Source organism: Mobula hypostoma, chromosome 1, assembly GCF_963921235.1.
Source record: "Mobula hypostoma chromosome 1, sMobHyp1.1, whole genome shotgun sequence".
Taxonomy (NCBI): Eukaryota; Metazoa; Chordata; class Chondrichthyes; order Myliobatiformes; family Myliobatidae; genus Mobula; species Mobula hypostoma.
This window is the reverse complement of record NC_086097.1, coordinates 94,935,989-94,959,614: the sequence shown is the minus strand read 5'-3', so window position 1 is coordinate 94,959,614 and position 23,626 is coordinate 94,935,989. Positions and strand designations below refer to the sequence as shown.

The 23,626-nt window shown below is 45.1% G+C and overlaps 1 protein-coding gene across 1 annotated transcript in view; it reads left to right on the top strand.

The window, feature by feature from the left end:
• rad51b (RAD51 paralog B) overlaps positions 1–14,648 on the top strand; it is a 619,344-nt gene extending 604,696 nt beyond the window's left edge. Inside the window, exon 11 of the mRNA XM_063052979.1 lies at positions 13,124–14,648. Coding sequence (XP_062909049.1) covers positions 13,124–13,182 — 59 coding nt within the window. The 3' untranslated portion in view covers positions 13,183–14,648. The remainder of the gene's footprint in view (positions 1–13,123) is intronic.
• The last annotated feature ends 8,978 nt before the right edge of the window (positions 14,649–23,626 follow it).

Genomic DNA, 23,626 nt, shown 5'->3' with positions numbered 1-23,626 from the left:
ATTAGATTAGATTATGAGGACACTCAGTCCTTGTTTATTGTCATTTAGAAATGCATGCATTAAGCAATGATACAATGTTCCTCCAGACTGATATCACAAAAAAGACAAACCAAAGACTAACACTGACAGAACCACGTAATTATAACATGTAGTTACAGCAGTGCAAAGCAATACCATAATTTGATGAAGAGCAGACCATGGGAATGGTAAAAAAAAAGTCTCAAAGTTCCAAGCAGCTCCCAATAGTCCCCGATAGCAGGCGGCAGAAGGGAGAAACTCTCTCTGCCATAAACCACCAGGCACTGACAACTGTCGATGCATGGAAGCACCTGACCACAGCCGACTCTGAGTCCGTCCGAAAACTTCGAGCCTCCGATCAGCCCTTCGACACCAAGCACCATCCTCTGCCGAGCGCCTCAACCCCGCCCCAGCCGCCGAGCAACAAGCAAAGCCGAGGATTCGCGGCCTTCCCCTCCGGAGATTCTGGATCACACAGTAAAAGCGGCAGCGAAAAACGCATTTCAGAAATTTCTCCAAATGTTCCTCCATTCTCTCATGTCCGTCTCCATCAAATCAGGATTGTGCACGGCACCCTACTTGACAGATTACAGATATCATTCACCGGAGTGGCCGCGCAAGCTGCGTCGCACCACCATCTTATCCTCCTCCTTTATGTTCTTCATGTGCATTGATAAAAATTGGTGAAGGTCAAAGGAGGCATGTCAAATTCCTTTAACCTCCTGAGTGCTGTGCAGACACAATAGAAGTGTTCCCGCGCCGGTCTGGCAAAGAGTTTAGAGTCCTGGTACATATTGGTGCCAACGACATAGGCAGAAAAAGAGAGGCACCACCCAGCAGAACAGACCTTGTAGGGGTGGTTGTTGTCAGAGTAGTCTGAGGCAGAGTAGTAAGTCTTTGGCGAGAACAGGTGGAGGCGAGGTAAGTAGGTAAGTTCATTCCTTACTTCTTATTTAAATCTTGAGAGAGGAGGGGATAAATGTCTACAGAGCCAGTTTTCTGCTCTGGGAGTCAGATATGAGATTTCTGGGAGACTTCCAGAATTCCTGACGGCCACATCTGCACCAGGTGCATCGAGCTGCAGCTCCTTAGAGACCATGTTAGGGAACTGGAGCTGCAGCTCGATGACCTTCAGCTTGTCAGGGAAAGTGAAGCAGTGATAGACTGAAGCCACAGGGAGGTGGTCACCCCAAGGCTACAGGAGACAGATAAATGGGTGACTGTCAGGAGAGGGAAGGGAGAATGTCAGATGGTGGAGAGCACCCCGTGGCCGTCCCCCTCAACAATAAGTACTCCATTTTGAGTACTGTTTGGGGGAGGTGACCTACCTGGGGGAAGCAACAGTGGCCATGGCTCTGGCAGTGATACTGGCCCTGTGGCTCAGAGGCGTAAGGAACTGAAAAAGATGCTTCAATTATAGGGGACTTTATAGTCAGGGGACAGAGAGGCAATTCTGTAGATGCATAAACAAAACATGGATGGTAGTTTGCCTACCAGGTGCCAGGGTCGCGATGTTTCTGAACACATCCACAATATCCTGAAAAGGGAGGATTAGCAGTCAGAAGTCCTGGTACATATTGGTACCAACGATATAGGCAGAAAAAGAGAGGAGATCCTGAAAAAAGAATATAGGGAGTTAGGAAGGAAGCTGAGAAGCAGGATCTCAAGGGTAGTGATCTCAGGATTGCTGCCTATGCCATGTGACAGTGAGGATAGGAATAGAATGAGGAGGCAGATAAATGCGTGGAAGAAGAAATGGAGCTGGGGGAAGGAATTCGGATTTCTGGATAATTGGGACCTCTTCTGGGACAGGTGGGACCTGTACAAAACGGACGGGTTGCACTTGAATCTGAGGGGGACCAATATTCTTGTTCAATATTCAGGTTTAACAAAGCCGTTAGAAGTGGTTCAAACTAATATGGCAGGGGGATGGGAACCAGTACGATAGAGCTGAGGATGAGCCAGCAGGTTTACAAGTAGATGATGGCTGTAACATGAATGTAAGGAAGGACAAGCCAATGATTGGGTACAAATGCAGACAGAGCAAAGAGTTAAATTGTGTCACAGAGGCAAAATGCGAAGGGGCGAAGAATGCAGGACTGAAGGTGCTGCATTTAAATGCACGTAGCATTTGGAATAAGATGGACAAACCCATGGCACAATTAGAGATTGGTCAGTATAACATTGTGGGCATCACTGAGTCGTGGCTGAAAGAAGGCCATAGTTGGGAGCTTAACATCAAAGGACATAATTTTTATTGAAAGGACAGGCAGGAAGGCATAGGCAGTGGTGTGGCTCTGTTGGTAAAAGATGTAATTACATCTTCAGAAAGAGGTGACATAGGGTTAGAGAATGTTGAATTTTTGTGGGTGGAGTTAAGAAACTGCAAGGGGGAAAAAACATCATGGGAATCATATATAGGTCTCCAAATAGTAGCCAAGATGTGGGGTTAAGATTGCAAAGGGAGCTGGAAAAGGCATGTATAAGGATAGTGATACAATTGTAAAGGGGGACTTCAATATGCAAGGGGATTGGGAAAATCAGGTTGGTGTTGGATTGCAAGAAAAGGAATTTTTTGAATGCCTACGAGATAGCTTTTTAGAGCAGCTTGTGCTTGAGCCTACTTGGGGAAAAGCTATTTTAGGTTGGGTGTTGTGTAATAACCCAGATCTTATTAGGGAGCTTAACATAAAGGAACCCTTAAACAGTGATCATAATATGACTGAATTCATACTGCAGTCTGAGAGGGCGAAGCATAAGTCATGGATGATGGATGATTGGGAAGATTTTAAAATCCAACAAAAGGCAACTGAAAAAGCTATAAGAAGGGAAAAGATTAAATATGAAGGCAAGCTAGCCAATAATATAAAGCAGGGTTTTCAATAATATAAAAAGTAAAAGGGAGGCGATAATTGATTTTGGACCACTGGAAAATTATGTTGGTGAGTTAGTAACGGGGTACAAAGAAATGGCAGATGAACTTAATGGGTACTTTGCATTTGTCTTCACTGTGGAAGATAATAGCTGTGTACCAGAGGTCCATGAGTATCAGGGAGCAGGAGTGCCATTGCAATTACAAAGAAAAAACTGCTAGGCAAACTCAAAGGTGTGAAGGTGGATAAGTCACCTGGGTCAGATGGACTACATCCAGAGTCTTGAGAGAGGTTGCTGAAGAGATAACGGATGCATTGGTCACGACTTTTCAAGAATCACTTGATTCTGGCATGGTCCTGGAGGACTGGAAGATTACAAATATCATTCCGTTCCACAAGAAGGGAAGAAGGCAAAAGAAAGGAAATTATAGGCCAGTTAACCTCACTGCAGTGGTTGGGAAAGTGTTGGAGTCTATTGTTAAGGATGAGGTTTCGGGGTACTTGGAGACTAATGATAAAATAAGTCAAAGTCAGCATGGTTTCTGTAAAGGGAAATCTTGCCTGACAAGTTGGTTGGAGTTCTTTGAGGAAGTAGCCAGCAGAGTGGACGAAGGAGAGGCAGTGGATGTCAATTACTTGGATTTTCAGAAGGCATTTGATAAGGTGCCACACATGAGGCTGCTTAACAAGATAAAATCCCACGGCGTTACAGGAAAGATACTGGCATGGACAGAGGAATGGCTGACAGGCAGGAGGCAGTGAGGGGGAATAAAAGGGGCCTTTTCTGGTTGGCTCCCAGTAACTAGCAGTGTTCCTCAGGGGCCAGTATTGGCACCGCTACTTTTCACATCGTTTGTCAGTGATTTGGATAATGGGTTTGATGGCTTTGTGACAAAGTTTGCTGATGATACAAAGATAGGTGGGGGGGGGGTAGGTAGTGCTGAGAAAGCAATGTGATTGCAGCAGGACTTAGACAAATTGGAAGAATGGGCAAAAAATGGCAGATGGAATACAGTGTTGGATAATGCATTTTAGTAAAAGGAGCAATAATGCGGACAATTATCTAAATGGGGAGAAGGTTCAAACATCAGAGGTGCAGAGGGACTTAGGAGTCTTTGTACAAGACTCCCAGAAGGTTAATTTACAGGTTGAGTCTGTGGTAAAGAAAGTAAATGCAATATTGGCATTTATTTCAAGGGGAATAGAATATAAAAGCAAGGAGATAATGCTGAGCCTTTATAAGACACTAGTCAGGCCACACTTGAAGTATTGTCAACAGTTTTGGGCCCCATGTCTCAGAAAGGGTGTGTTGTCATTGGAGTGAGTCCAGAGGAGGTTCATGAGGATGATTCTGAGAATGAAGGGGTTAACATATGAGGAGCGTTTGGCAGTTTTGGGCCTGTACTCACTGGAATTCAGAAGAATGCGGGGGATCTCATTGAAACCTACCGAATGTTGAAAGGACTAGATAGGGTGAATGTGGAGAGAATGTCCCCTCTGGTGGGAGTATCCAGAACTAGAGGGCACAGCCTCAAAACCGAGGGGTGACCCTTTAGAACAGAGGTAAGGAGGATTTTTTTTTTAACCAGAGAGTGGTAAATCTGTGGAATGCTGTGCCACAGAATGCGGTGGAGGCCAAGTCTGTGGGTATATTTAAGGCGGAAGTTGATAGCTTCCTGATCAGTCAGGGCATCAAAAGATACAGTGAGAAGGCAGGTGTATGGGGTTGAGTGGGATCTGCAATCAGCCAGGATGGAATGGTGGAGCAGACTCAATGGTCTAAATGGCCTAATTTTGCTATGTTTTATGGAGGAAGTAGAGGGGCTGCTGAACCTTTTTGGTTGTATAGACAATAGACAATAGGTGCAGGAGTAGGCCATTCAGCCCTTCGAACCAGCACCACCATTCACTGTGATCATAGCTGATCATCCACAATCAGTACCCTTTTCCTGCCTTCTCCCCATATCCCTTCACTCCGCTATTTTTAAGAGCTCTATCTAACTCTTTCTTGAAAGAATCCAGAGAATTGGCCTCCACTGCCTTCTGAGGCAGAGCATTCCACAGAACCACAACCCTCTGTGTGAAAAAGCTTTTCCTCAACTCCGTTCTAAATTGTCTACCCCTTATTCTTAAACTGTGGCCTCTGGTTCTGGACTCCCCCAACATCGGGAACATGTTTCCTGCCCCTAGCCTGTCCAATCCCTTAATAATCTTATATGTTTCAATTAGATCCTCTCTCATCCTTCTAAATTCCAGTGTATACAACCCCAGTCGCTCCAATCTTTCAACATATGACAGTCCCGCCTTCCCAGGAATTAACCTCGTGAACCTACGCTGCACTCCCTCAATAGCTAGAATGTCCTTCCTCAAATTTGGAGACCAAAACTGTACACAATACTCCAGGTGTGGTCACACCAGGGCCCTGTACAACTGCAGAAGGACCTCTTTGCTCCTATACTCAACTCCCCTGGTTATGAAAGCTAACATGCCATTAACTTTCTTCACTGCCTGCTGTACCTGCATGCTTACTTTCAGTGACTGATGAACAAGGACACCTAGATCTCGTTGTACTTCCCCTTTTCCTAACTTGACACTATTCAGATAATAATCTGCCTTCGTGTTATTGCCACCAAAGTGGATAACCTCACATTTATCCACATTAAACTGCATCTGCCATGCATCTGCCCACTCACCCAACCTGTCCAAGTCACCCTGCATTCTCATAACATCCTCCTCACATTTCGCACTGCCACCCAGCTTTGTGTCATCTGCAAATTTGCTAATGTTACTTTTAATTCCTTCATCTAAATCATTAATGTATATTGTAAATAGCTGCGGTCCCAGCACCAAGCCTTGCGGTACCCCACTAGTCACTGCCTACCATTCTGAAAAGGACCCATTAATCCCTACTCTTTGTTTCCTGTCCGCCAACCAATTTTCTATCCATGTCAGTACACTACCCCCAATACCACTTGCTCTAATTTTGCACACTAACCTCCTATGTGGGACCTTATCAAACGCTTTCTGAAAGTCCAGGTACACTACATCCACTGGCTTTCCCAAGTCCATTTTCATAGTTACATTCTCAAAAAATTCCAGAAGATTAGTCAAGCATGATTTCCCCTTCGTAAATCCATGCTGACTCAGAGCTATCCTGCCACTGCTATCCAAATATGCTGCTATTTCATCTTTTATAATTGATTCCAGCATCTTCCCCACCACTGATGTCAGACTAACTGGTCTATAATTGCCTGCTTTCTCTCTCTCTCCTTTCTTAAAAAGTGGGATAATATTAGCTACCCTCCAATCCGCAGGAATGGATCCTGAATCTATAGAACATCGGAAAATGATTTCCAATGCGTCCACAATTTCTAGAGCCACCTCCTTAAGTACCCTAGGGTGCAGACCATCAGGCCCTGAGGATTTATCAGCCTTCGGTCCCATCAGTTTACCCAACACCATTTTCTGCCTGATGCGAATTTCCTTCAGTTCCTCTGTTACCCTAGGTCCTCTGGCCACTATCACATCTGGGAGATTGTTTGTGTCTTTCCTAGTGAAGACAGATCCAAAGTACCTGTTCAGCTTGTCTGCCATTTCCTTGTTCCCCATAATAATTTCACCCGCTTCTGTCTTCAAGGGCCCAACTTTGCTAGCTTATCTTCGTACCTCATCTTTTTCCCCCGTATTGCCTTTTTAGTTATCTTCTGTTGCTCCTTAAAAGTCTCCCAATCCTCTGGCTTCCCGCTTATCCTTGTTATGTTATACTTCCTCTCTTTTATTTTTATACTGTCCTTAACTTCCCTTGTCATCCACGGTCGCCCCTTACTCCCCTTAGGATCTTTCTTCCTCTTTGGTATGAACTGATCCTGCACCTTCTGTATTATTCCCAGAAATACCTGACATTGTTGTTCCACTGTCATCCCTGCTAGGGTATCTTTCCAGTCAACTTTGGCCAGCTCCTCCCTCACGGGTCCATTGTCCCCTTTGTTCAACTGTAATACTGACACTTCCGATCTTCCCTTCTCCCTCTCAAATTGTAGATTAAAACTTATCATATTATGGTCACTACCTCCTAATGGCTCCTTTACCTCGAGTTCCCTTATCAAATCCGGTTCATTACACAACACTAAATCCAGAATTGCCTTCTCCCTGGTAGGCTCTAATACAAGCTGCTCTAAGAATCCATCTCTGAGGCATTCCACAAACTCCCTTTCTTGGGGTCCAGTACCAACCTGATTTTCCCAGTCTACCTGCATGTTGAAATCCCCCATAACAACCATAGAATTGCCTTTGCAACATGCCAATTTTAACTCTTGATTTAATTTGCAGCCTATATCTAGACTACTGTTTGGTGACCTGTAGATAACTCCCATTACGGTCTTTTTGCCCTTACAGTTTCTCAGTTCTATCCATACTCTCAAAATGTTGTTTTTGAAGGCCTTCCACTTTCTAAGTACACCTTTACCAGAAAACAGCCTGTCCCAATCCACACATCATTTCTGATTCCATCAAAATTGGCCTTTCTCCAATTTAGAATCTCAGCCCGTGGACCAGACCTCCCCTTTTGCATATTTACTTTGAAACTAATGGCATTGTGGTCACTGGATGCAAAGCGTTCCCCTACTGTGGGAAGGTGACAAACTTCTGTCATCTGTTCTGTCTTTTTCCCTAATAGCAGATCCAGTATTGCACACTCTCTCATCGGGACTTCTGCGTACTGATGAAGGAAACTTTCCTGAACATATTTGACAAATTCTATCCCATCTCTTATTACCAGACTCGTATTATGTGATTGTGATCTTCTGTGTGCATACAGTGTTTGACTATCGGTAATGGTCTTTGCATCTTGACCCTGTAATAGAAACATGGAAATATAGAAAACCTACAGCACAATACAGGCCCTTCGGCCCAGAAAGTTGTGCCGAACATGTCCTTACCTTAGAAATTACCTAGGGTTACCCATAGCCCTCTATTTTTCTGAGCTCCATGTACCTGACCAGGAGTCTCTTAAAAAACCCTATCGTATCCGCCCCCACCACCATCGCCAGCAGCCCATTCCACGCACTCACCACTCTGAGTAAAAAAACTTAACCCGACATCTCCTCTGTACCTACTTCCAAGCTTCTTAAAACCGTGCCCTCTTGTGCTAGCCATTTCAGCCCTGGGAAAAAGCCTCTGACTATCCACACGATCAATGCCTCTCATCATCTTATAGACCTCTATCAGGTCACCTCTCATCCTCCGTCACTCCAAGGAGGAAAGGCCAAGTTCTCCTTGGAAGAAGAAGGAAACTTATTCTCATAAGGCATGGTCCCCAATCCAGGAAACATCCTTGTAAATCTCCTCTGTACCCTTTCTATGGTTTCCACATCCTTCCTGTAGTGAGGTGACCAGAACTGAGTACAGTACTCCAAATGTGGTCTGACCAGGGTCCTATATAGCTGCAACATTACCTCTCGACTCTTTAACTCAATCCCACGGTTGATGAAGGCTAATGCACCGTATGCCTTCTTAACCACAGAATAAATCTGCACAGCAGCTTTGTGTGTCCTATGGACTCAGACCCAAGATCCCTCTGTTCCTCCACACTGCCAAGAGTCTTACCATTAATACTATATTCTGCCATCATATTTGACCTACCAAAATGAACCACTTCACACTTATCTGGGTTGAACTCCATCTGCCACTTCTCAGCCCAGTTTTGCATCCTATCAATGTCCCACTGTAACCTCTGACAACCCTCCACAACACCCCCAACTTTTGTGTCATCAGCAAATTTACTAACCCATCCTTCCACTTCCTCATCCAGGTCATTTATAAAAATCACAAAGAGTAGGAGGTCCCAGAACAGATCCCTGAGGCACACCACTGGTCACCTACCTCCATGCAGAATATATCCCGTCTACAACCACTCTTTGCCTTCTGTGGAAAAGCCAGTTCTGGATCCACAAATCAATGTCCCCTTGGATTTCTTGCTTCCTTACTTTCTCAATAAGCCTTGCATGGAGTACCTTATCAAATGCCTTGCTGAAATCCAAATACACTACATCTACTGCTCTACCTTCATCAATGTGTTTTAGTCACATCCTCAAAAAATTTAATCAGGCTCATAAGGCACGACCTGCCTTTGACAAAGCCATGCTGACTATTCCTAATCATATTATGCCTCTCCAAATTTTCATCGATCCTGCCTGTCAGGATCTTCTCCATTAACTTACCAATCACTGAAGTAAGACTCACTGGTCTACAACTCCCTTCCTTGAATAAGGAAACAACATCAACAACTCTCCAATCCTCCGGAACCTGTCCCGTCCACATTGATAATGCAAACATCATCGCCAGAGGCTCATCAATCTCCTCCCTCGACTCTCACAGTAGCCTGGGGTACATCTCGTCCCAGTGACTTATCCAACTTGATGCTTTCCAAAAGGTCCAGCACATCCTCTTCCTTAATATCTACATGCTCAGGTTTTTCAGTCCACTGTAAGTCCTCCCTACAATCGCCAAATCTTTTTCCGTAGTGAATACTGAAGCAAAGTATTCATTAAGTACCTCTGCTGTCTCCTCTGGTTCCATAAATACTTTTCCACTGTCACACTTGATTAGTTCTATTCTCTTATCCTCTTTCTCTTCACATATTTGTAGAATGCCTTGGGGTTTTCCTTAATCCTGTCCGCCAAGGCCTTCTCATGGCCCGTCCTGGCTCTCCTAATTTCATACTTAAGGTCCTTCCTGCTAGCCTTATAATCTCTAGATCTCTGTCATTACCTAGTTTTTTTGAACCTTTCATAAGCTCTTCTTTTCTTCTTGACTAGATTTACAACAGCCTTTGTACACCACTGTTCCTGTACCCTACCATCCTTTCCCTGTCTCATTGGAATGTATCTATGCAGAACCCCACGCAAATATCCCCTGAACATTTGCCACATTTTTTCTGTACATTTCCCTGAGAACATCTGTTCCCAATTTATGCTTCCAAGTTCCTGCCTGATAGCCTCATATTTCCCCTTACTCCAATTAAATGTTTCCCTAACTTGTCTGTTCCTATCCCTCTCCAATGCTATGGTAAAGGAGATAAAATTGTGATCACTATCTCCAAAATGCTGTCCCACTGAGAGACCTGATACCTGACCAGGTTCATCTCCCTATACTAGATCAAGTACAGCCTCTCCTCTTGTAGGCTTATCTACATATTGTGTCAAGAACCCTTCCTGAACACACCTAACAAACTCTACCCCATCTAAACCCCTCACTCTAGGGAAATGCCAATCAATATTTGGGAAATTAAAATCTCTCACCACAACAAACCAGTTATTATTACTTCTTTCCAGAATCTGTCTCCCTATCTGCTCCTCGATGTCCCTGTTACTGTTGGGTGGTCTTTAAAAACCACCCAGTAGAGTTATTGACTCCTTCCTGTTCCTAACTTCCACCCACAGAGACTCCATTGACAATTCCTCCATGACTTCCTCCTTTTCTGCAGCCATGATACTATCCCTGATCAACAGTGCCATGCCCCCACCTCTTTTGCCTCCCTCCCTGTCCTTTCTGAAACATCTAAAGCTTGGCACTCAAAGTAACCATTCCTGCCCCTGCACCATCCAAGTCTCTGTAATGGCACAACATCATAGCTCCAAGTACTGATCCATGCTCTACGCTCATCCGCTTCATTCATAATACTCCTTGCATTAAAATAGACACATCTCAAACCATCAGTCTGAGCGTGTCCCTTCTCTATCACCTGCCTATTCCCCCTCTCATACTGTCTCCAAGGCTTTCTCTACTTGTGAGCCACCGCCCCTTCCTCCGTCTCTTCAGTTTGGTTCCCACCCCCCAGCAATTCTAGTTTAAACTCTCCCCAGCAGCCTTAGCAAATCTCCCCGCCAGTTTATTGGTCCCCTTGGGATTCAAGTGCAACCCGTCCTTTTTGTACAGGTCACTCCTGCCCCAAAAGAGGTCCCAATGATCCAGAAATCTGAATCCCTGCCCCCTGCTCCAATCCCTCAGCCACACATTTATCCTCCACCTCTCTATTCCTATACTCACTGTCGCGTGGCACAGGCAGCAATCCCGAGATTACTACCTTTGCGGTCCTGCTTCTCAACTTCCTTCCTAACTCCTTGTAGTCTGTTTTCAGGACCTCCTCCCTTTTCCTACCTATGTCGTTGGTACCGATATGTACCATGACCTCTGGCTGTTCTCCTTCCCACTTCAGGATATCATGGATGCAATCAGAAACATCCTGAACCCTGGCACCTGGGAGGCAAACTACAATCCGAGTTTCTTTCCTGCGTCCACAGAATCGCCTGTCTGACCGCCTAACTATGAAGTTCTCTATCACTGCTGTCTTCCTCTTCCTCTCCTTACCCTTCTGAGCCACAGGGCCAGACTCTGTGCCAGAGGCGCGGCCACTGTTGCTTCCCCCAGGTAGGCCACCCCCACCAACAGTACTCAAACAGGAGTACTTATTGTTAAGGGGTACAGCCACAGGGGTACTCTCTAGTATCTGACTCTTGCTCTTCCCTCTCCTGACTGTTACCCACTCATCTGTCTCCCGAGGCTCCAGTGTGACTCCTATCTATCACCATAGATAGTAACGCTGTCTTGTTTGGCTGTATTCATAAGTATTCATATATGATTAAATGACAATTAAATTTGAATTGAACTGTATATCTAGTCCTTTGACAGTATGGGATTCCCAGTAAGTGTGTGGAAAGTTAAAATTACCTACTCTAACAATCTTACGTCTCTTGCAACAATCTGCGATCTCTTTACAAATTTGCTCCCTTGAACCCCTAGGACTGTTAGATGGTCTGTAATATAGCCCTATAAAAGTGGTCACGCCTTTCTTATTTCCTAGTTCCACCCATAGCACCTCCAGTCTGTCCTGACAGACCACTGCCGTGATATTTTCGCTAACTAGTAATGCCACCCCCCTCCCTTAATCCCTTCTGCGCTGTCACATGAAAACAATGGAAGCTTGGAATATTAAAATGTCAGTCCTGCCCCTCCTGCAACCAAGTCTCACTAATGGCTACAATATCATAATCCCAGGTGTTGATCCATGCCCTGAGCTCATCTGCCTTTTTCTACAATACTTCTTGCATTGAAATATAGGCAACTCGGGACCCTAGTCGCACCATGCTCAACCTTTTGATTCCTGACTTTGAATGAGGTCTTACCAACATCTGCCTCCACAACCTCTCCACTATCTGTTCTGGCACTCTGGTTACCATCCCCCTGCAACTCCGGATTAAGCCCCACCATGCAGTACTAGCAAACCCCCTTCAGTTCAGGTGCAAACCGTCCCCTCTTTACAGGTCCCACTTTCCCTAGAAGAGAGCCCAAAGATCCAAAAATCTTATGCCCCCTCACACCAATTCCTTAGCTACATGTTAGACTATATAATCTTCCTAGTTTTGTCCTCACTAACATGTGGTACAGGTGTCAATCTTGAGATCACAACCCTGAAGGTCCTGCCCTTTAATTTAGCTCCTAAATCCCTGAACTCTCTGTGCAGAACCTCGTCACTCACCCTACCCATGCCATTGGTACCCACATGGGGCCACGACTTCTGGCTGTTCATTCTCCCACTTAAGAATGCTGAGAACTCGATCCGAGATATTCTGGACCCTGGCACCCGGGAGGCAACATACCATCCAGGAATCTCGTTCTTGCCCACAGGTCCTCCTGTCAGTTCCCCTAACTAACGAGTCCCCCATCCCTCTTCTCCCGCCTTCCCATCTGAGTTACAGAGGCAGAGCCAGTGCCAGAAACCCAACTGCTGTGACTTTCCTGTGTTAGGTCATTCCTCCCCAACAGCATTCAAAGAGGTAGACCTTTTGTTGGGGAGATGGCCACAGGAGTACTCTGCATTGGCTTCTTAACCCCTTTCCCCTTCCTGACTGTCACCTAGTTTCCTGCGTCCTGCACCTCGGGTGTAACTATACCTCTCAATATGTCCTCCCTATCACCCCTTCAGCCTCCCGAATGATCTGGAGTTCATCCAGTTCCAACTCCAACTGCTTAATGCGGAATGTTAGAAGCTGCACCTGGATGCACTTCTCACAGTTGTAATTTTCATGGACACTGGAGGTCTCCCTGCCTTCCCACATCCTGCAAGAGGAGCATTCCACTGTCCTGCCTGATTTCTCTACTGTCCTAGCTGAGCAAATGTAAGGAAGGAAAAAAGACTTTACCTTGAGCTTTTATTTTCTTTTTTGTTTTCTCAGATGGAAGCCTCTCTTCCCTGAAGCCTCGAAGAGCTAAAGCCTCAAGATTAGCACGCTGACTCTGTCCAGTCAGATGATGACCCCAGCACTTGCCCCTGCCTTCCTTTAATTTGCTCTTGCTATTCAATCCGAAATACTGATTGGTCGCTGGCCAAAGTTCAATTATTCTGCTGCCTTTTTCAACTGGGTTAGTGGACCTGAGTGAAATCCCCTTCTCTCAACCTCCTGATGTCCACATTGGTCATTGGTCAAAGCTCTATTCCTAGGCATAAGAGTTTGGAACTGTTATCAATAAACAAGATTTGTGGTCTTGCTGATGCCCAAAGATCTTGTCGGTGCACTGGAGAGATTGGTGAATTTTGTCATCAGGCCTGTCTTCACTGAGAGGTGTTCCCCAAGATATGGTCCAAGTTTTCCAGAATCTCATCATGGACTTTTATTGTCAGGGAGGAGAAAGCAGGGGTGTGGTGTTGTACAGCAGAGTCTGTTTGATGGAGCACCTTTATTCCATGCTTCTGAACGTGGGCATGCATTGATGACCAACCAACAGCAACTTGTACCTTCTGCAGGATGCAGAACCAGAATCAGATTTATTATCACCGGCATGTGTCGTGAAATTTGTTAACTTAGCAGCAGCAGTTCAATGCGATACATAATTATAGAAGAAAAAGAAAATAAATCCATAAATTTATAGCATACGTATATTGAATAGATTTAAATTGTGCAAAAAAGCAGAAATAATTGTATGTTAAATAAGTGAGGTAGAGTTCACAGGTTCAATGTCCATTTAGGAATTGGATGGCAGAGGGGAAGAAGCTGTTCCTGAATCGCTGAGTGTGTGCCTTCAGGCTTCTGTCCCCCCTTCTTGATGGTAACAATGAGAAAAGGGCAAGCCCTGAGTGCTGGAGATCCTTATTAATGGACGTTGCCTTTCTGAGACACCGCTTCCTAAAGATATCCTGGGTACTTTGTAGGCTAGTACCCAAGATGGAGCCAACTAAATTTACAACCCTCTGCAGCTTCTTTCGGTCCTGTGCATTAGCCCCTCCATACCAGACAGTGATGCAGCCTGTCAGAATGCTCTCCACAGTACAACTATAGAAGTTTTTGAGTGTATTTGTTGGCATGCCAAATCTCTTCAAACTCCTAATAAAGTATAGTCGCTGTCTTGCCTTCTTTATAACTACATCGATATGTTGGGACCAGGTTAGGTCCTCAGAGATCTTGACACCCAGGAACTTGAAGCTGCTCACTCTCTCCACTTCTGATCCCTCTATGAGGATTGGTGTGTGTTCCTTTGTTTTACCCTTCCTGAAGTCCACAACCCACCAGCAGGACAAGGGCAGCAAAAGCACGTGAGCACCAACAGCTGGACATTGCCCTCCAAGCCACACACCATCCTAACTTGGAAATATATTACCATTCCTTCACCTTCACTGGGTCCAAATCTCGGAACTCTCTCCCTAACAGCATTTTGGGTGTACCCACACCTCAAGGACTGCAGCAGTTCAAGAAGACAGCTCGCTGCCACCTTCTCAAGGACAATCAGGAATGAGCAATTAAATACTACCTCAGCCTGTGAAGCCCACATGCCTTGAATGAGTAAAACAAAGGGTGGAATGAACTTGGTTCTGGTGTGGAGAGGATGTAGATCTAATAAATCTTGTACTGTAGATTAGCGCAAATCTAACAGTATGTTTTCTGGAAGTGAAGGCTAATATTGCAGTATGAAAGATTGAGGAATGCACCAGGAGCGATGATGCAGCCCTGCTGACCGCAGTCTGTGCTTGGATTAGGTGTTCTTGGATTGAAAGCTGGGCTGTGCTCAAGGGAAAGGAAACAGCTGTGCAGGCATCTGAAGACCCCAGGTCCAACAGCAAATACATGACCTAAAGAACAGATGCTGTGTGGAAAGAGCACAGGAGGTCCTACAGCAATCGTGAAATCATGTGCAGATTCTGTTCAAAGCCGTCTACAGCACAAACATCCTGCTGACATAGCCAGGGACAGAGAAGAATAGGGAGATATTCACCACCAACTGAAGAACCATTTTGAAAAGCTCCTCAACATAGATGTCCTTCTTGATTCAAAAAAAAACTAATATCCAGTTCAGCACCATCACAGACCAATTGCGCAGCAGGAATTGGTGTTGGGGCCCTTGTTATTTGTTACATATATAAATGATTCGTATACAAATGCACAAGACTTAGAACATAGAACAGCACAGTTCAGGCTCTTTAACCCATGATGTTGCGCCAACCTTTTAACCTACTCCAAGATCAATCTAATGCTGCTCCCTCACGTAGCCCTCCATTTTTCTTTCATCCAGGTGCCCATCCAAGCATCTCCTAATTGTTCCTTATAATTCCTTCCAATAATTTACCCATGACTGACGTCAGGCTTACAGTTTATTCTCAGAGCCTTTCGTAAACAATGGAACATTAGCCATCTCCAGTCCTCTGGCACCTCACCCGTGGCTAAGGGTATGTTCACTATCTCTGCCTGGCCCCTGAAATTTCTGCACTATCTCCTGCAAGGTCTGAAGGAACACCTTGTCGAGCTCTGGGTATTTACCTACCCCGAGTCATCCCAAGACAACAAGCAGCTCCTCTTTTGTAATCCAAATACTGTCCATGACCTCACTACTTTTTTTTCTCAGTTCTATTGACTCTGTGTCTGTCTCCCAAGGGAATACAGATGCAAAATTTTCACGTAAGATCTCCTCCATCTTTTTCAATTCCATGCATAAATAACCGCACTGATCTTCAAGAGGACTTACTTCATCCCCTAGCACAGATATGGAAACCACTTAAGCATTTTGCTCTTAATGTAGTCATAAAAACCTTTGAGATTCTCTTCCACCTTATCTACCAGAGCAACTTCATAACCTCTTTTAGCCCTCCTGATTTCTCTCCTAAGTATTCTTTTGCCTTTCCTATACTCAGTGTCTCATCTGATCCTAACTGCTTATACCTACACCTCCTTCTTTTCCTTTTTCAGGGCCTTAATATCCTTTGAACACCAAAGTTCCATAAACCTGTTAGCTTTGCCTTTTATTCTAAGAGGAAGATAGAGATTTAGTGTTTTCAAATATTTAAGTTTTGAAAGCCTCTTACTTACTTTGCTTGTCCCAATCCACACCTGCCCGATCCCTTCTGTTGCCATCAAAGTTGGCTTTCCTCCAGATTAGAATCTTAACCCGAGGGCCAGGCCTACCCTTCTCCCTAATTATTGAAATGAATAGAATTATGACCACTAATTAGGATCATTGTTTAGTCTTTGACCTACCAGTCTAATAACCACTGAGGTGTCTTAGGATCATTGTCTAGTCTTTGTGTTACTAGTCTAGTAACTTACTCATCTCCTATCACTTCAAGATCTTTCCACCATCAAAAGGAACATTGGGATACATCTCAATTGCCTCAGTGAGTACAACTTCAATTCTTAACAGTTTGACAATGCACCCACTAACAGCACCCGTCCAGCATTGAAAAATACACTCCCACCACCATTGGCATACAGTGAACATGGTGCACAATATCTACAAAAATGCACTTCAGATACGTGCCCAGGTTACCCTTCCCATATCCACAGCCTCCAAGCACAAGAAGGATAAAAGCTGCAGGCCCAAGGGTAATGCACCAACTGGTAATTATTTTTGTTACACTTACCAAGATACAGAGAAAAGCTTTTGTTTGCATGCTTTCCAGACAGATCATTGCACATGTAAGTGCTTTGAGGTAGAGCAAATAAAAAAAACACACAATGCAGAATATATTGTTAGAGTTAAGTATGAAGGGCAATAAGAGAACAAAAATAGTGAGGTAATGTTCACGGGTTCATTGTCCGTTCAGACATCTGATGGCGGAGAGGAAGAAGCTGTTCCTAAAGTGTTTAGTGAGTGTCTTCAGACTCCTGTACCTCCTCTCTGATAGTAGCAGTGAGAAGAAGGCACGTCTTGGGTGATGTCCTAATGATAGATGCCTCCCTTTTGAGGCATCGCCTTTTGAAGATGTCCTCGATTTTGGGGAGGCTAGTGCTCATGGCAGGGCTGGCCGAGTTACAACTCTTTGCAGCTTTTTCTCATCCTTCCTGTGCAGTGGCTTCTCTGTACTAAATGGTGGTTAAATCTGTTACAATGTTCTCCATGGTACACCTGTAGAAATCTGCTGGCATCTTTGATGACGTTCCAAATCCCCTCAGGCTCCTAATGAAATATAGCTGCTGTTGTGCCTTCTTCATAATTGCATCAATATGTTTGGCCCAGGATAGATTTGCTGAGATGTTAGCACCCAGGACCATGAAACTGCTCACCCTTTCCACTGCTGATCCCTGGATGAGGGCGGGTGTGTGCTCCCTCAACTCCCCCTTCCTGAAGCCCACAAGGTCGTACTAACTTTGAGTGCAAGGTTGTTGTGATGCCCTCAAGCAGCTGACTTATCTCACTCTGTGTGCCTCCTCGTCTCCAACTGAGATTCTGCTGACAACAGTTGTGTCCTTGGCAAATTTATAGACAGCACTTGCGCTGTGCCTAACCACACAGTCATGGGCGTAGAGAGAGTAGAGCGGGATGTGTGCTGGTATTGATTGACAGCGAGGAGGAGATGTGGTTGCCGATCTGCACTGACTGTGGTCTCGCGATGAGGAAAACACAGATCACGTTGCAGAGGGAGGCACAGAGGCCCAGGTAACTACTGAGGGGAGTAGTTACAGATAAAATGCAGTGCAGGTAGACAAATAACATGCAAGGGCCATGACATGGCAGATCAAGAAATCAAGAGTTCAACTTTATTGTACAAGAGGTCTGTTTAATAGATCCTAATAACAGATACTGTCCTTGAGCCTAATGATACGCGTTCTCAAACTTTTGTATCTTCTGCTGATGGGCGGGGGGGCAGAAGGTAGAATGTCCTGGGTGGGAGGGGTCTTTGATTATGTACCCAGACAGTGGGAAGTGTAGCCAGAGTCAATGGAGGAGAGGCTGGTTTCCATGACAGATTGCTTTGTGCCCACAACTCCTCGCCATTTCCTGCAATCTTGGCCATGCCAAGTTGAGATGTACCCTAACAGCCTGTGGTGTACCTGGTAGAGCCATTGCCTCACTGTTCCAAATCTGACCTCCACCGCAGTCTGGGTGTACGTTCTCCCCGTGACCACGTGGGTTTCCTCGACATCTCAAAGGCATGCAAGTCTGTAGGTTAAGACGCCATTGTAAATTGACACTAGTGTGTGGGTGATTGGTAGAATCTGAGAGGGGGTTTGTGTATCCCCTCAAAACTAATCAATAAACTTCAAGACCTTGGCCTCAATACCCCCTTGTGCAATTAGGTTCTGGATTTCCTCACTTACAGACCCCCAGTCAGTTCAGATTGGCAAAAGCATCTTCTCCACGATCTCCATCAGCACAGGAGCACCACAGGGCTGTGTGCTTTGCCCCCTGCCCTTCTTGCTTTACACCTATGACTGTGTGGCTAAGTACAGCTCCCATGCCAGATACAAGTTTGCTGATGACACCACTGTTGTGGGCTGTATCAAAGGAGGTGATGCATCAACGTACAGGAGGGAGATTGAGAATTTGGCTGAGTGGTGTCAAAACAACAACTTCTCACTCAGTGTCAGCAAAACCAAGGAGCTGATTGTAGAATCCAAGAGAGGAAAACCAGAGGTCTGTGAGCCAATACTCATCGAAGGATCAGAGGTGGAGAGGGTCAGTTACTTTAAATTCCTGGGTGTCACTATCTCAGAGGACCTGTCCTGGACCCATCATATAAATGTAATTGCAAAGAAAGCTTGACAACGACTCTATTTCCTCTGGAGTCTGTAGAGATTCAGCATGTCATCAAAACCCTTGACAAACCTCTAGAGGTGTGTGGTGTAAGGCGTGCTGACTGGCCACATCACGGCCTGGTATGGGAACACCAAACCCTTTGAGTGGAAAATCCTGCAAAAGCAAGTGGATTTGGCCCAGAACATCACGGGTGAAGCCCTCCCAACCACTGAGCACATCCACATGAAACATTGCCGTAGAAAAGCAGCGTCCATCATCAGAGATCCTCACCATCCAGGCCATGCTCTTTTCTCACTGCTGCCATCAGGTAGGAGGTACAAGAGCCTCAGGACTCGCACCCCTAGGTTCCAGAACAGTTATTGCCCCTCAACCATCGGGCTATTTCTGGTGTGCCCACAACCAATGATCTCACTTAAGGATTCTTTATCTTGTGATTTCACACTCCCATTACTGATTGCAATTTATTTACATTTGCATTTTCACAGTTTGTTGTTCATTGATCCTGATTACAGTTACTGTTCTACAGATTTGCTGAGTATGCCAGTAGCGTTGTATGTGTGGCGTGGATGTGCTCTGATAATAAATGTTACTTTGAGCTTTGGTTCATGATTGGTATGGACTCAGCTGGCAAAAGGGCCTGTTTCTGTGCCACATGACCCGTTCAAATTTCCTGGTTAAAAAAAGATCCTTCAGGCACTGAATTGAGTTCTACATGGTGCTGGCCCTGGGATCTTGCAAAAATAACCGCATGAGTCCCAGCACCCTCAAAAAGAACAGCTTCTAGCCTACCATTGTAAGACTATTAAATGGCTCACTCGTAGAAGAAGATGGACTTTTCTGCTCACAATCTACCTCGTTATGGCCTTGCACCTTATCGTCTGGCTGCACTGCACTTTCTCTGTAAACTGCAACACTTTATTCAGCGCTCTGTTACTGTTTTAACCTTGTACTACCTCAATGCATGGATGTGATGACTGTTTGCAAGACAAGCTTCTCACTGTACCTTGGTACATGTGACAATAATAAACCAATTTACCAATTTACGTGCAGCCTTCTGGTTAATTGTCATTTTTCAGTGTTGCATTGCCCGTTGAAGAGCTGTTAAAGAATCGTTGACTGTTTTGGTTTGATTAATGTTCCTGCATCCCTGCAAAGCTGGCACAGGACTGACCACACTCATCCTATCAGTGCCACTTCAATCCACTCTCAAGGTTAGTAGAGCAGACTTAATGCTTCTGGAGTCATATTTGAGCCATCACTCTCTGGACCAGCCAGCAGAGGGAGCTAGCTGCTGGCTGAGGTGGCAGAAAGCTGAGAAAACAGGTCAGCCCAGGGAAAGGAAAACTGGTGGATTTATTTTAGTTTTTCGTAACTGCCCGAGAGAAAATGTCTCCTTTGCAATTAACAGCCTCGTAGCTTATGGTGTGAAGAAGCTCCACTTCTTGTGTGTTACCTGACATTAGCAGAAAGCTGCTAAGCTGGAGGGAGCCACTTGTGAATTGCTCAGTTCTTAGGCCCAGCTCCCAATGTTATCTGGGCTAAAGAAACAAGCCAGAGAAAATTTAGAAGAGTTTCACGTGCTGCCAACTTTTCTCTGAGTTTTTTTTGTACGTTCTAATTGATTCCAGGAGATTCAAAGCTAACCCTTCAGAGTGGGAAATACCTGACTACGCAGCACTGAGAGAGGAGCTGTGCTTGAGCACGTCCTTCGCCTGCAGATGGTCATGTCGCCGTTTGGACGTGAGCACTGCGCAGTGCTGGCTGGGGAACAGAAATATTCCGCAGTCCTGGAGATGGGAGGAGTTTCTCAACTATTCTCACCCTCCCCACTCTCTGTTATGCATTGTTCAACTTTAAATGTGGGTTTAGCTTTAAAACGCCATAGACCAACAGAGAGGGGAGTTTACTTCAGAGCAGTTGCCGCATAGCCTGAGGGTGTATGAGTGTCTGGAGTTGATAAGTAAAATAAACAACATGCAGACCGCACAATCTGGAAAACATTTCTCAACAGAGCAACATGCTATCCACGTTTAAGAGGGAGGTTTCAGCGTAAGAACAACAGGTAGCGACACAGAGTACTGGGCAATCAAGCTGGATTCACATCGGTCAAGATAAAATCACCACTAAATGGTGGCGTGAGAAAAAATACTGAGTCAATGGCGTGCAGAGGCACAGTGCATTCTACAGACTGTCATGCAGAAGGAGTACAGAGTTGGATTTTGAACCATGATGAGTACCTATCCTGATTGCCTCCTGGTTAATACCCCAAAACAGAGCAGTCCACACCAGTATGGGAGCTAAACACACAGAGGACAGTGGTCAGCACTGGGCCTGCAGACGTAACTGCTGACTCCAAAGCAGTGCTTCCTGGACGAGGCCTAAATACAGACATACTGGTTGGCCTCAATGTAAAGAACAGAGCTGGCATGCCTGCGCAAAACCGTCCTATCTTTCTCTTTTCATTAAGGTTCTCCTCAAAACCAACTTTGACTAAGTCAACCAAAAGATCCTTGTATGTGGCTGGAGCAAATTGCCTTTGATATCACTCCTTGCATTTTGCCTTGGCGTGTCTTACAATGTTGAGGGTGCTCTTCGAGTGCCTTAAATCGCTGAATGGTAATGTGGATGTTTCTGTGAGAATAAATATGAGAGAGGGTGTTATCACGAGGTCAATGTAGACGCCAGTGGGTATTTTGAAGTCCAGTGCCTTCTCAGTGTGAGATGGCAAGCTCGTACTGACCCCCAGTCCTCCATGCTATTTACAAGCACCATCAACTGCTGAGTTATTAGTTGCGGGTGATTTCTTCCAGTCGTTGTAATTCTACCGGTGAGTTGTTCTTTCCATTCTTTCAGACAGTGGTGAGTATATTGAACGAGCTGCCAGAACATTTGAAAGGATTTTAAATTTAACCCGAGTCAGAATTTCTTTACTCAGAGAGTGATAGATCTGAGGAGTTCATCGCTGCAGACGGCCCTGGAGGCCAAAACATTGGGTATTTTTAAAGCAGAGATTGATAGATTCTTCATTAGTAAGGGCATCAAAGGTCACAGGACAAGGCATGAAAATGGGGTTGAGAAGGATAATAAATCAGCCGTGATCGAATTGTGGAGTAGACTAATTCTGCTCCTGTTTCTCATGGTGTAAAGACACTTGGACAGGTATGTAGATAGGAAAGGTTAAGAGCAGGGTTCCCAGCCTTTTTTATGCCATGAATCCCTACCATTAAACAAGGGGACTGTGGACTCCAGGTTAGGAACCCCCAGTTTAGAGGGAAATAGGGGTCAAATGTAGGAAAATGGGACTAGATCTGTGAGGCACTTTGGTCAGAATGGATGATTTGAGTTGAAGGGCTTGTTCCTGTGCTGAATAACTCTCTTACTTCAAGCTGATGATGGGTTGCTGACTTCAGGCTCCTGCACCATCTACATGCTCCTGGACATGGCTACATTGGTAAGCATCCCTCCTGCAGGCTGAGTAACCCTCGCCCTCGAGCAAGACAGGCCAGTGGGAGAGGAGGCAAGAGAAGGAAGCCTTTTGGTAGGAGGACACTGCATCATTGAACAAGTCTACAACTTGGAACTGGTTTATTATGGTCACACGAACCGAGAAATAGCGAAGAGCTTGTCTTGCGGACTGTCCATACAGATCAATTGATTGCAAAGCGCATTGGAGTAGAACAAGGAAAAACAACAACAAAATGCCAAGCATGTTAGAGATACAAGGAAGGTGAAGTTCAGGCAGGCAGCAAGGCACAAGGTCATAACAAGCTAGACTGTGAGATCAAATCCATCTTATTGAACCCCAGCAAGGAACAATTTTCAAGTTGGAACTATTCAGAAAGTCAGGAAACAACTGTGGGAAAAGAAAGCATCATCAATATTTGAAGTCTGCTTTTTATCTCATAGTTCCAGCACCTGCAGTTTTGTTTTAAATTTGTTTTGCAGTTGTGCTTCACTGAGGACAGTGTCATTGAAACTTGACATCTTTTTTTTTCCAAGTTAATGACAAATTCAGAGCGGGGTAAGGACCATATTGCCAGAGGCTGTCAAGGTAACAATCATACTCTGTTTCAGTTTCCTACCAGGTAGGATGGAGATGTTTTTAATCTCTTGCAGCTCGTTGAGTAAGAGTGGTTATTAAAGCTCCCGTTTCAACGAGAGCTCTACATTTCTAGTCTGGATGTGGCTGGTGGATAGAGCAGATTGTCCTGTGGTCTAGAGCACCAGAGACTGGATGCACATACTTAGCAGGTGGTGACCATCGTGCATTGGAAAAGAGAGGTGTTCACCATCCTCTACAAGGTGGCGCCAATAAGTGGTGACTTTGCGTGCAGCTCTGATGAGAATCATCAAATATTCCTTTTTAAGATTACTACAGCTGACATCCACAGTCACAGCCATGGGTAATTCAGTAAGCAACATTGTTTTAAGGCATTTTGTTTAAAAATCTATCGATACACAAGATAGGCGGACCCTGGACTGCAGACTCGGGTCATGAGTGCAATTCCCCCTTTAAGGGAAAGGAAGCATGGAATGCAGGCTGGTGTGCAGTTACGATTGAAATGCAGGGGACATTAGACCCATGCCCCTCCCCATCCCACTACCGACTATCCTGCTGTTGAATGTACAGTCTCTGAAAAAATAAGATTGAAGATCTCAGAGTCAGATTGCTGTACCAGAGAGACATCAAGGACTGCTGTGTACTTTGCTTCATG